At 38.7% G+C, this 13,679-nt stretch overlaps 1 protein-coding gene across 12 annotated transcripts in view; it reads right to left on the bottom strand.

The window, feature by feature from the left end:
• PTPRK (protein tyrosine phosphatase receptor type K) overlaps positions 1 to 13,679 on the bottom strand; it is a 418,390-nt gene that overhangs the window by 212,473 nt on the left and 192,238 nt on the right. For all 12 annotated transcript variants that reach the window (XM_069787404.1, XM_069787405.1, XM_069787396.1 and 9 more), the window contains exons 4-5: positions 13,067 to 13,148; positions 11,059 to 11,174 (exon numbers count right to left, since the gene is read on the bottom strand). In XM_069787404.1, the coding sequence (XP_069643505.1) occupies positions 11,059 to 11,174; positions 13,067 to 13,148 (198 nt within the window). The remainder of the gene's footprint in view (positions 1 to 11,058; positions 11,175 to 13,066; positions 13,149 to 13,679) is intronic.

Raw genomic sequence — 13,679 nt, 5'->3', positions numbered from 1 at the left:
CTACTGATTTTAAAGGAGAGGAAAGAAAGGCAGCAGTGCTCTCTGCTTATTAGAGGGTTCCTGGTACATACTGTTCCAATTTATGTCCTGCTCACACTGAACAGAGCTTGAAAATGCTGCTCAATTAGGTTTTAAAAATTCAATTTAAAATTAATGTGGAGTTATACTAATAGGTAATGGCTGTACCCTGTGCGATCCTTGGTTTCTCCAGTCCCTTGCTGTCTGATTTGATAACCCTGAATTGCTCATTTAGGAGAGGTCACCACCAGGCAGTTATCCTCCTTTTGTGAAAATAACTCTGGGCTTCACAAAGAACTACGCTCTATAAACACTTGATTAAAAGATATATAAGCATGTAGAAAAACCTCCTTAATTCTGGCATTTCAGGCATTTAAAATGATGACCTTAAATAAGTCTCTATGACTCCAAGGTTATTTTTAATTTGAAAGGAACATCATTTTATTGAATTTTTTTTCAGGCAATGAAATCAGATCATCTGTACTTTAAACAAAGTCAACAGTAAAGTCTACGCAGCTTAAAAAACAATCATAGGCAAATTAACAATTAGCCTTAAATTTCTCTCTTCTGCCTCATGAAAGAAATCAAACATTTAATAAACATGACATGAAATTTTAGTGGATCTTCCAGAACCTGAACAGAACCAGAAGCATCTAAACCCCAATATCTTATTTAACTGGCAGAATTGAGGTGCGTTTCTAATTTTCTAATACAAATTTAAAACTTACCTGCATTTCCCTCTCAGCTTTTCAGGTTGAAAAGTGGTGGGTTTTGCTTTTTTGTTTAAACAACAATAAGCTACCACAACTTTCTGCGGTGATGTTCCTTCTAAATTTTGCTGAACTCTTTATTTTCATACCAGTGAGTTGAGCTGGACAGCTCAACCTTACACATTCCCATCCCATCCTTAGTGTAACACCTTAAAATAAGTCCACTCTACTGCTAATAATTACAGTCAGCCCTGGTTGCCTTCTTGGGCTCTCGGCTGGGTGCCAGGATGCCTCCAGAGATCAGAAGATGTCAACACTTTGGCTGCAGTGATACACACATTACTCTGGCAGCAGCACCCACTTCAGCTGGCCCCCACTTGCTCCCTCCTCGCCTTCACTCCTGTGCTCATACAGAAAACTGACTTAGAATAAAAAACAACCTTTCTGGAAAACATACTCCCTCCCCATATATTATAATCAACAAACAGATAAGCTCGTGATTGGATTCACTGCAGGGCCACAGGGAGCAGGGGAGAGGGCAGGATCCATGCGGGGAGCAGGGCACAAGCCGAGAGTTTGTCTAAGGAACTTGGTCCCAAAAGGTGCAATCAAAACTTCACTGGAGAGCAGAAGGGCTGGAAGGATGCCCCCAGCAGCCCGGGGAATTACACCTCTGCTGCCCCAAGGAAAAGGGAATTTGTAAATAATGTGCTCCAAAACATTCCTGGTTTTACTCATTGTGTAAAGGGAGAAATGTCATTTTTTGCAAGAGAGAAAAGGGTTGAATGTGGGTAGTTTGAATGCCAGCAATAACACACAATCTCTGCCAAAAGATTTTTTCAAAAAATAAAACAATGTGAGCAGAATAAACAACAGAAATAACTATACTTTAAAAATTTTACTTACATGTAGCTGTCTGGCACTTTTCACCACACACGGCGTATGCTTTTTAGAGCATTTAGGACACAATTTCCAAACATAGAAAAATCTATCTTTCTAAAAAAATTTCTTTATTATTATTTTTATTTTATTTTATTCTTTTACACAAATGTCCCAATATATTCTTGGGACTTTAAAACGTATTAAACATACTAGAAACATAATAAAGCATGACATCTATTTATGATAGGAAATGATAAATAAAATTTTAATTTTTCCCCACCCACAAAAGAGAAAATGACTGAACAAGTGGGATTTTTTTTCAGTCAATTTTATTTACAAATATATGATTTAAGCCTAAGAAATAATTTTTTTTCCAGCAGAACATGAATTGGAATGATAGCTTAAATAATATGCCTAGATAGTCCTATCTTCTTAGTATACAAGAAGGTAAAGTAGCAATTTCTTTTGTTTGATCGATTTTTAAGAGAAAGCATGCAGTTAAACTTTTTTTTAGTAGGAAATTAATACAGCTTGCTTTAACTTGCTGGTCTTCCTACATGCACAGCAAGCCAGGCTAAGATTCTACTTTCCAATAAACTATGCGTTTATTTATTAGCAGGAAAAGCAACACAGCTTTTCCCATGCAAACATACACTGAAGATCTTGAATAAATGTGAGAAGCCAAGTTTTATCCCATATGCTGCACTCCAGTACAGAAAAACCCATCATTACTTTAAATGTCTTGGTTACATGCACTGCTGTTACTCAAACTTGTCCACTTTGAAGTAGCTCAGTTTCTCTCACATTGCACTAAAACTCCTACTGAAGAAAGCAAGGGTTCTCATGAAATAATCTAATTGAGAGCCATCCGGCCCTTCAGAGGTGGCAATCCTAATTTATTTTATTATAAGAAAATCTACTGGAGGCAAAATAGCAAAATTCATACTATAGTGTTCCTGGCCATTCCACTATGACAAATAAAAATGACACTCGCGTTCTCTGGACATTTTAAAGCCTTTTATTTTGAGCCTAATCTAACACATGCCACAAAACCAAACCAAACCAAAACACCCCCCCCTCCAAATCAATATTTTAAAATAAAATAATAAAGAAGCTTTTCAGAAACCTATAGTTCTTGAAAGCAGTGTTGTTGATTTTTTTAAAAAAAACCCATAATTGACAGAAATACGAATTCTGGACACGGTGATTAAAGATCTATATCACCTTGAGCACTGCATGCTGAACTACAGCATTCAACCTGCAGCTCAAAACAAAAAATCTGATTAGTTAGAAGACAATGAAGGAAAAAAGTTGCAAAAAACCCACTACTGAACACCAACACCCTTGTCAGCAGATGATTTTACGCTTTTCTAAAAGCAGCCAAGTATACCAGCTGCTCTTATTCTTCTGTAACTCATTAAGTCCTGCAGCTATTTGAGGAAACAAGGGCCTCGGGTATTAGGCTACCTACTGCACATCACACCGCTGAGGAGGAGACAACCTGAATATGGTGTTAACAGACAAGACTCACAGGACTCAATGGTCAAGGAATTTATAACAATATATGTTTTTATAAACATCACCTTAATTTCAGGCGTCTCATTTATATGGGTTTAAGCCACTGGCTGGCTGAGGAAATACTACCAGGACTACACAGAGTGACCAAAACTTCCAGCACAGCTGGTCTAGCCGTAGACTACAAAACAGCAGCAGGAGAAGGCAGTGCCTGGTGTTACAGGTGGTGGGTGAGCTGCCCCCCGGCACCACTGTGGGCACAGGCAGCGGCTGTGGCACAGCCCCCCCAGTGCCCAATGCTCCAGCTGCCATGGAAGCAGCAGCATCCCTAGGGAAGACCTACAGGGATGACAACCCTAAAGGCTGCCATGTAAACAAAATGACTTGTAGCTACGCAGGCTGAAGGACTTAGTTAACTGGGGCAGAATTAAATTGAAACCAGGAGGATTACAGTATTTCACGTTGCTGCAACCTAAGATGACCGGGCATCTAGGGAGAACTGCCACATTTATCCAAGAAGCTAATAAACTGAGGAGGGAGAGAGGGAGAATGGTTCATTCAGGGTTAAATGACATAACATCAAAGGTGAATATAGAGTGAAAAGACAGGGGGGAAAAAACTTTGTGAAACAAACAAGTTAGAAGGAGAATCTCAAATATGAAGTTATGAATACTGTATTTTTCATTGGTGAATATTCTTCACAACCATGTCAGAGTCAGCAGTGTGTGATACAGAATAAGCTACAAGTCAAGTCATTTACAAGGAACTTGATATATCACTTCAAGGCAGCTTTTCATACATCTTTGAAAAAAATGTTTGGAAAACCAGAACATCTATCACAGAACATAAATATGATAAGGTGAAAGTGCAGGTAAAATAGACAAGTCATTGCAAAAAAAGAGCCCTGTCCTCTATGCTTCCCTATTCTGTTGTTCACTTTCAGAAACATCTTTTCTATAAGTAAAAGCAACCAATGATGAGACAAATGGGGGAAGTGAAGTTTCTGTGCAAGCCTCAAGCACCACAGAAAAAGAACTTGTATGTTGCTTGGCCACTGCCAGTCATCAAGATAAAGGTAAGGAGATGTAGACTTGAGTGTAGACTTGAGTGGCATTTTACTGGCTGAGGAAAGAAGGTTTGGTATAAGCAGCCCAATTTGCTGTACAAATTAGTCCTTGTTTTGGACAGATGATGCTGATCATCCAAGAAGTCTGCTATCACCCCAGAGGCTCCTCAGAGGTTCACCCACCTCTCCTGCCACCCAGGGAGAAGAGCGAACCCAGAGCGACTGATCCTCTCTCTACCCGCAGCCTCCACACAACATCATGGCTTCAACTCCTCCTTGGGGCAAGCAGGCCTGACTGACTTATTTCAGTTCAACACCAAAAAGCATCAAACTTGACAGCTGACTAAAACCAAAATGGGGACCAAAACTCTCCATCATAGTTCCACAGCTGAAACCCTGTGGGTGCTAACAAGGCACCTTCTCTGAACTTCCTCTATGCCACACAAAAGAAAAAGCAAAATAACAAAGTTTCTCTAACATTCAGGGTGTAGTCAACTCCCCTTAACTTTCAGGTGTCATAAAATTTGTGCAAACCAACAAAAAAAACCATTCTCCAAATGTAGTGAAAATGATGAATAGGCAGGTGCACTGTAACAGCAAATGTTTTATCATCAAACTAAAGAAACAGTATCTTAACCATTTCATTAACTATATCAAAATGCAATGGGATCTCAAAAGGCAAAGTTACATTAGAAAACTATAAAAAATTCAAAGCAGAAAAAACATGCAAACTACGTAAAAAGTTAAATTGGACATGACTCTCCTATTATAGATACTTCTTTTCTGAGACCACGAGCGAGCCTCCCACCACTTCACTGCAGCTAAATGGTTTACCCCAAAGACCCACGGCCCATACTGAAACCCTCCTGCTGAATACTGATCCATACCTCCATCTTCTGGGTACAGTGGGAAGAAAGGAATTGTGTAGCACAACTTCTTTCCTCTGAGAGGAAATGCTGTCCTTCCAAATAGCAAAATGAAACAGTCAATGTTGTGTCCCCTCAAACCCCTGCCAGAGGCACAGGTTCTCATATACACTCTCCAGTCTAAATTCCTGAAATACTATATTGGTCCTGCACAATGATCTGCCCAAATGCATCGTCACAGGATACCATCTGCATGTGCCCAGTCCAAAGACTTGTGAAAGAGCACACCTATGCAGTATCTAGCAAGAAAAATGAATTCTAAATACCAAATCACATTCTGCGGCAACCAGCACCAAAACCCAAGGTGCTGGTAAACAGGGCATTAAGAGTTATGGCAGTTTCCTCAAGGAAGGGAGTGGGATATGGCCAGTTGTTTGAGCCTGAACAGACGACTGTGCAGACGTTTGTTCATCCTCCGGTAACAGTTGGTACCACTGGGAGGTGAGCCGACTCCATTGTTTTTACAGCAATTTGCATTTTATTTTCCATGATGCTGTTTAATTTCACTTTTTCAATTATTACACTCAGGCAATTGCTTTAATTATCTGTTATTCCACAAGGAACGACATTTTCCTCTGGTGGAGAGAGGGGCTGCATCAGACCGCATTAACGCTGACGAGCCTCTCCATGGGCGAGAGCAGGACTGCCTTGCCAGCCTTGGCAGCCCAAGTGGAGCGGCGGTTAGCCAGCACCCACAGCTACTGCTGACAGATTGGCCCGCTCGCCACCGTTCTGATGGCAATCTGCACAGGATTACCAGGCATGTATTAAACTTTTAAATGCATGCAGTACCCCTTGGAATTTCAGATTCGCCAAAGCAAATGGTATCACCGCAGACCGTGGCAAAACACATCCGACTGCAAAGCCAGAACAAGCCGCTTTCCCTAATCCAATGCTATGTTAATGCAAAGCTCAGCAATGATGGATGGACTCATTAGTGCCGCAGTTATCGCCATCTGAACAAGGTGCCAAGACATATGGTTTAACAGATGTTCTAGCAAAAAGCTCTATTCTCCGCACTGTGCGAGTGTCCAGTTAAACCGGACATCAATAAGACACTGAAAATCGTATTGGGCTTCTGGGAGCCACGATTGTTCCCAGCTCAGGAAGCCGTTAAACACAGCCCGATTATGCAAAAAACCCTATTGCTCTGATATCCCAATTAGAACCACAGAACAAATGCTGGACAATACATACACTACTTTCTGGAGTCTTTGTGTACCCAAACGTTATTTATTCTATTCAGTCAATTCAATTCTATTTCTCTACTGTCTTAGTAAAGAAATAAAGCTTAAAACTGTGGAAGTTTTCTCCACGCAGAAATCTCCGAATCAAATGGGCAAACAGCCCTCCCCACCTCACTCCTGCATTTTCATGTTTAGAATGCCTTCTGTGTGCTATTCTTTCAAATATTTAATACTTAACACGTATCCATTTTGAGCACAGGATTAGCGTGCAGAAGAGACTTGTTTGCAAGATTATTTACTGATGTAACTCCACTGGAATGCATGGCATTTCACAGGGGAAAAAAAAACAGAATAAAAAGGGGGTCCTATTTATACTAATTCAGCAAATCAATGTGCACAAAGCAGCAAGGTGCATCTAATGTTAACAAAAGAATCCTTATTCTTGAAATGTCTTTTCTCAGAAAGACAATTCACAGGCTTTAGAAAAAAGAAAATCTGCAGAAGTGAGCAACAACTGATCAGTTATGATCTCGGTACATGCTATATTCAATCTTTCAAGATTACACACACACAAACTTATGTTCACCTCCTAAAGGAAAAAATTTTTCAGCAAGAACTTCTGCTAACTCCTGAAGCTTGTAAGACAGAGCATACCAAAGCATAACAGGTGGAAAAGCTAGGTTACCATATTGGGTTTGGTGACTCCTATCACACAACCCAACTGCTCCAGTGCGTACAGTGGCACCAAATGACAGCTGTTGGTGTGTGACATATTACAGTGGAAATTTTAAGAGGAGGGGGAAAATAGTGTGAGAAAAAAACCCCACACCATTACATTCAGATGGGGATTGCAGGCAAAAAAAGATAATACACACTAAGACTGAATGTATTTCAGAAACATCAATGCTCACTTTAAACAAAAACTAAGGACTTTGAAACTCTTTCAAAATTTCCTAATAATTGCAGGTTATAAAGAGAGTCCTTCAGCTCACAACCATAATAGATTTGATAGTAGATTAGGTTGAAAAGGTGTAGAACAAAAAAAAATTTAGACCTTCATTTCTGTTCCCCTCCCACACCCACTATTCACACTGTCACAAAAGGTGTGTTTCGGATCATCTTGTTCAACCAGTTAAACCTCTTTAACTCTGCAAATATTTGTTTCATATTAATGCAGCTGCAACTTTTAAAGACTTCTGTTATCTTTACTGCTTATCTGTCAATACCAGAGCTCTGACTGTCCCAGACCTTGGTCCAGTGGGGCTGCAAAATGCAGGGGTGGGAGGGAAGGGGTATGAAAGGGGATAAGAGCCCAGATATAATAAAAATTAAAAAAAAAAAAAAAAAAAAAAAAAAAGAAACAAGAGCAGAATCTGCAGCCATCAGCCATGAAAGTCAGGAGTTCAATTCAATGTTAATTCCCATTTGTCTGAAATGTTTACAGACATACGTTTATAGAAAATGGAGTTGATGAAGAGACAGACGCAGGAAACAGTGTATTGAAATGTTGTGCCTGTTTTTATCCATTTTTTTTTTCAGACACACAAAGGTATGTGCACTTAATTATATATACACTGAAAAAAACCCATAAGCATTGAAATGTGCATGCACATAGATCATCTAGTATATGATCAGAGCTTTTCCCCAATAACTAAAAAAAATATTTGAAGTTTACATAGGACACTACAATGACACACGCTACCGAGATCCACTTATACTTCAGTTCAGGTTGTTATAATCCTTCCCTCCTCCCTGCTTCTAACCAAACATCCCCATCATTTTCTACCTACTGGCATTATTTACATAGGTAATTCGGACATTAATCAAGCTAAACTAGAAAAAAATTAACATACAAACCAAAACAAACAGTCCTCCCCACCCCCAACAACAACAGAAGTCCAACTTGGGCCAAAATCTTTTTCAGCCAGATCACTTTCCTGAACTGACTTACTGGCAAGCTGCAAAAGCTCCAGCATCAGTGCAGAGAGGGATGAGGAGGGTGAAGCTGAGACCCCAGACTGAGCCTGACTGAAGCAGCTGCGGGACTGCACGCCTCTGAACACAGAGCAGGGTGACTGCCTTTTTTTTTTCCTGCTGCTGCTGAATTTACTTTAGCCCTTCTCTGAAACAGAGGGCTGGGAGAGCCAGAGAGCACTGGAAGAGTCTGTAACAAAATCTGTGCCTGCACATCTCTATTACTTCAATGCAAGCAAATGAGATCTTAAATCATTTCAGATAGAAAAAGCCCTAGTGTCCCAGATTGCACCTCAGATCTTTCCTTATCAAAGAATGTGGTTTAATAGCAAATTGTTTGCTGCTTTTTATTTTTTTTCCAAGGAAATATCTTTTCTCTTTCAATAAGGACATAACCAAAAGCTATTTTCTCTAACACAGTGTACTTTGAGAGTGTCTTCTTTCTTACCCCCCACACCCCCTTCATTTTTCATTTTTGCACTTTTTTTTTTTTCTTCCAATGGCCTTTCTTGTTATGAGAAAAATACATTCCTGGAATGTTTCAGCTTAGGGCTCTCAAAAACAATTACTTAGGCATTTGATTTGATCTGCTGGTTCTTCCTTTCTGGGTATTCGGGCTTTATGAATCTCCGGTTTGGTCAAAGGTTAAAGCAAACCTTTTCCAAGTCACACTCCGGAGCCTCACGAGGCCCATACATATCCACCCTGTGTTTTAAGGAAAAGGAGTAAATTCACTATTAGCTGCGCCCAACAGCACTAAGTTGCTGTGTTATCTAAGGAAAAGATTTCAGAGAGGGAAAGCTGCTGATTCACGCTTCTGTTAGGCAAGTAGGATGGACGGGTGGAACGATGAGGGAGGAAGAAAAAAATGGGTCACCTTTAAATTGGTGAAAAATTGGCACTCCTTAAGAGAAAACAAGAAGGGGAACAGAAGTTCAAGTATATAATTTTAGTAGCAAGGTATCTTCAAGAATATCAAGGCACTTCATAAGCACAAGCAAGCAGAGTTATAACCTCAAAGGTACCTTATCTTTCACACTGTAAGAAGTTATTACATCTGTGACCCACACACACAAAAAACCCCAAAAAACCCAAACCACCCATGAAGTATATGGAAGAACAAAACATATATTTTCTGAGTTGTTCTGGCTGCTAACCAGGCTTCTCAGGGGAATGAAAGTTAGAAAGGATAATCTGTCAGAGTTATCTGACTTCGAGGAGTGAGTGATAGGGAAGATTTCCAGCTGGCTGTCTCCATCGGGCCTTTCTGACCCACGATCAACTGAAGGTAGTGCTTCATGCGTTTGCTGGTATGCTCCTATTGCTATAGTCTTGCCTTTGATATACAAAAACCCAGATCAATTTCATTTGGTGTGCTTTGTGTGCTCTATTTCGAAGTCTCTGAAATCAAACTCCTCTTCCTCAATGAATACATTATATGTTTGCTCAATTTAAACAAGTTACTACTCAAAGACATGGAGTAAAAATCATTCCTACTGCTATGACACCTTTTCACTAAATGCAATGGAGTTAGTGCTAGGTTTGTGTTCCTTTTTTAACATTGCAGCATATTTGTCCAGTAATACATTTTGCATATCGGATTTTTTCCAATCTCATTCTATCTGTCAAAAAACCCCACCTCTTTAAAATTTTAAGTTTATCATATGCTTATATGCAACTGTTACTCAAGGTTTGTCAGATCCACTCTCTATTAAAAGAAAAATCAAACAGATTGAAGTAACTGATTATAGTTCATTTCAAAGTACAACGCTTGCCAAAAATAGATATTTTAAAGTTCTGATTATAGTTCATTTCAAAGTACATTTCCCCAGAAGTATATACTTTACAGTACTGAAAATACAGAGAAATACACATTTAAAAAAAATAAAGTTTTAAAGGGCATATTTAGAAACGATTCTAAAGGAGTGTTGGTGCGTAAGGTTTATGTGTAAACTAAAGCATACAAATAAAGGTACACATACAAGTAAATAAGGATTAAAAAAGTCACTTAAGTGGCAGAATTTAATTTTTTAAGGAACAACTGTGAAACTTTGTCATCCTTCTACTTAACCAGTGGTCTTAACTGTAAGTGACACCATCCCCATACCACAAAGCAAAGCGGTTGTTTTGGGGGGATGCTGGTGTTTGTTTCTTCTTTTTTCTTGCTTTTTAGTGAGAAGGGTTATTTTCTGGTTTTAGTCATCTCATAGATTCTAACATACACAAGACTCACAATTACACAGAGGTAAAAGTTGAAGTCCCTCCTATTATGGAAACAGATAAAAAGGACATGCAACAGTCCTTTTATGTTGTCCTATTAAATATGCTGCTGAGTAAAACTGATATGCACATGGAAGTACAGCCACATCCCTCCAGCCACCTGCTTGGACAAAGAATTAGTTGTAATTTATATGATAAAATAATCCTCAAAATTTATGATAGCTGTGTTACACCTGTGTTTTACTAGATCCCAAATGCCAATTATCTGCATTTAATGATAATAAATTTTGATACAGAAGAGATGATTAACAAGGAGAGAAGGCCCACAATGCCTCAAAGACCAACCCTCCTCCACTGTCCACACCAGTTGTTCTAATTTTTATTCCAAGCTTTTTAACATTACAAAATTGATTACTAGTTTCTCCATTTAACAGAGATAAAATTGTATTTAAACTAAATATTTTACATGCAAAAGAAAAAAAGGCTTAGGAATTTAAATATTTCACCTCCAGAAAGCAGCCTGTCCTCTAGCCAAATAGACTTGCATGAGTTAGCCTTACCTGGAGCCATAACTTGTTATTCACTGCATCTCTCCCCGTAGCAATGCATTGAAATGTAGCATTCTGCCCTGCATTGACCTCTACATCCCCCAGCCTCAAGAAATGTGGAGATTTATCTGCAGAGGGAGAAGGAAAAATTACTAATAATGCTTATTGCTAAAAAAGGTGCCAGCAACATTACTGTCTCCCTGACGATGCATATTGTAACAAACTCTGGCTAAAAAAAAACCAGAAACAGAAGAGAGAAAATTATTTGTTTCATCTCTGTTGGAGAAGAAAGAGTGCCTTCAGTCCTTTCCCTTCTCCTCTGGTGATCCTACTAACTTTATGTTATACATGAATTATAATAAAGTCTTTAAAAATCAAAGCCAAGAGAAGGAGATCAAATGCCAAAATACCAGGAGCACTTTACAAAAATTATCCCAAAGACTTTTGATTGTATGAAACCCATCATACTGAGAAAAACCCAATTAGCAGGATACTGCTCAGGCAAATAGATAGATACCATTCAGATTATTTGCAGTGTAACTCAGAGTTCTGTTTTACTAAATGAAATAATTTGTGCCATTGAATACAGTATTTCAGGAGCTGACAAATCTATTTCCCACACTGACAAAGCTCCTAGGAAAGCTCAGTGGCACAACGACCTGAAGGATTTATTAGACGTAAGAAAGCAGACAGGCACATATGAAGAATGGGTATGTCACACAGCTCTTGTCTGTCCCTTTCTCAAGAACTCCTAACAAAAACAGTAACTGAACTGTTATTTCTTTGTCCTTACCAAGAAAACCCCAACACACAGGAAAAAACAGCAAATTGGAACAAAAAGGGTTTAAACATCAGCAACAAAAAAGAGTTTATCTGAATACTGTATCATGCTGATAATCTGTTGTCAGGGCTGTGCCCAAGTGCCTTTTGTTTTGGCACTTAAAAAAACCCAGAAAATTAAACAAACAAACAAACAAACAAACAAAACCCCAAAACAACCCAGAAGAAAAAAAATGAAAGCCAGATACTGAATCGAGCAAAGCTTTGCTAAGTACAGACATCAGAGAGCTGGGCTGGCTGAAATATAAAGAGGTAACTCACTCAAATACTCTGTAAGCTTGGTAGCCCCCGAGAGCTATGGTCTTAACAGGTTTGGGGTAGAAGAAAATAAATTGAGAGATTGCCACTGCAACTTTATTATTTGGCATCGTTTTGCAAATTTGGGGGAGGGGGTTGTTATATCTTGATCATTTCAGAAAGCAATTAAATTGTCAGCCATGAGGTACATACATTACAATGAAAGCACATTTTAGAAAGGGGATGTGTCAAGCGGAAGATCAAAAGAGTTGAACAGAACCAAATTATCAAAAAAATGTGCTAACAAGCGACAGAAATGCACAGCAGTAATTTCTTCCTCACAACTTTTTATTTGTAGAATATTCTCATTATTGCAACTTGTGTTTGCATGTGTGTAATTTTTCCCCAGGATTAAGCAGGGAAAGAGAAACATAAATGCCTGAAGTCTGTCCACAAACACAAAACAACAAAACCCAATCCTTCAGGACTTCAATAGCCAGAAGCCTTTTTTTTTTTTCTTTTTTTATTTTTAAATCTGTTGTATCCATTTGAGGGGAAAAAAAAAAGAAGAAGAACAAGAACAAGGGCATGAAATCTGATAAATCTCCTACATGCATCTGCCAATTCAATTTTCTTTAATCAGTGAGTATACACATTAACATTAAACCCCATTTTGATTATGCACACCAACTATAGTATGTCTAAAAAGACACTGAAGAATTTCTACTTTTATATTCCTATATACTTTACTTCTGGCAGACAGAGATTTTACCCAGGTAAATCACTATTACAACACTACATTTTCCCCTGGAAGCTGCAACAAAAATACTACTGAAAGAACAAAGAACATCAGTGATCAAGTGATGAAAACTCAGCAGTCTACAGCAATATCAAATATGTCCTGAAAAGACAGAGAAGAATGCAGCTCTTAATCATTACTTACCACAAGGGTAACTCAGAACCTGGATGTCATCAATGGCAATGTAGCCATTTCTCCCATCTGAGACTTCAGCTTCAAATATTACCTGTCAAAATGAAAGAAAAAATGTTTACAACATTCATTTCTACAGAATTCCCACAGTGGCAAGCGTGTAGATATAAGACACATTGCCTTTTTCATTTAGTTGAAGTTCCTACAAGGTTTGATGACTGAGTGGAATATTTATTACTTAATGTATTGCAGTTCCATACTCATTCATATACATGACTTGCTTTGGATTTGCTGCTTATGGCACACCAGAAAAGCATGTTTATTACTTCAATTAACAGCATACTGCTTTCGCTTTGCTAAATGTATAAACATGATTCAATTCTGAAAAACACCATTACTTTCAGATAGGTTCAACATCAGAGCACACAACTGATCAACCAATTTTAACAAAATTTATTTTCTTGTTGGAGGGGGGTCACAGTATAGTCCACAGTCTCCTGTAACCTTCTGCGGCGTAGTTGCACAGGAAAACATACAGCAGCACAGAAACAGTGCAGCACTCCCCAGTGGCAATGAAAAGAACAGCTGTAGCATGAGATTTATGTGGTAGTCGTTAACTTCATTC

The sequence above is a fragment of the Haliaeetus albicilla genome, chromosome 7 (assembly GCF_947461875.1).
Source record: "Haliaeetus albicilla chromosome 7, bHalAlb1.1, whole genome shotgun sequence".
NCBI classification, from domain to species: Eukaryota; Metazoa; Chordata; class Aves; order Accipitriformes; family Accipitridae; genus Haliaeetus; species Haliaeetus albicilla.
Note: the sequence above shows the minus strand (reverse complement) of the source record. Positions and strands in the feature narration are given on the sequence as shown.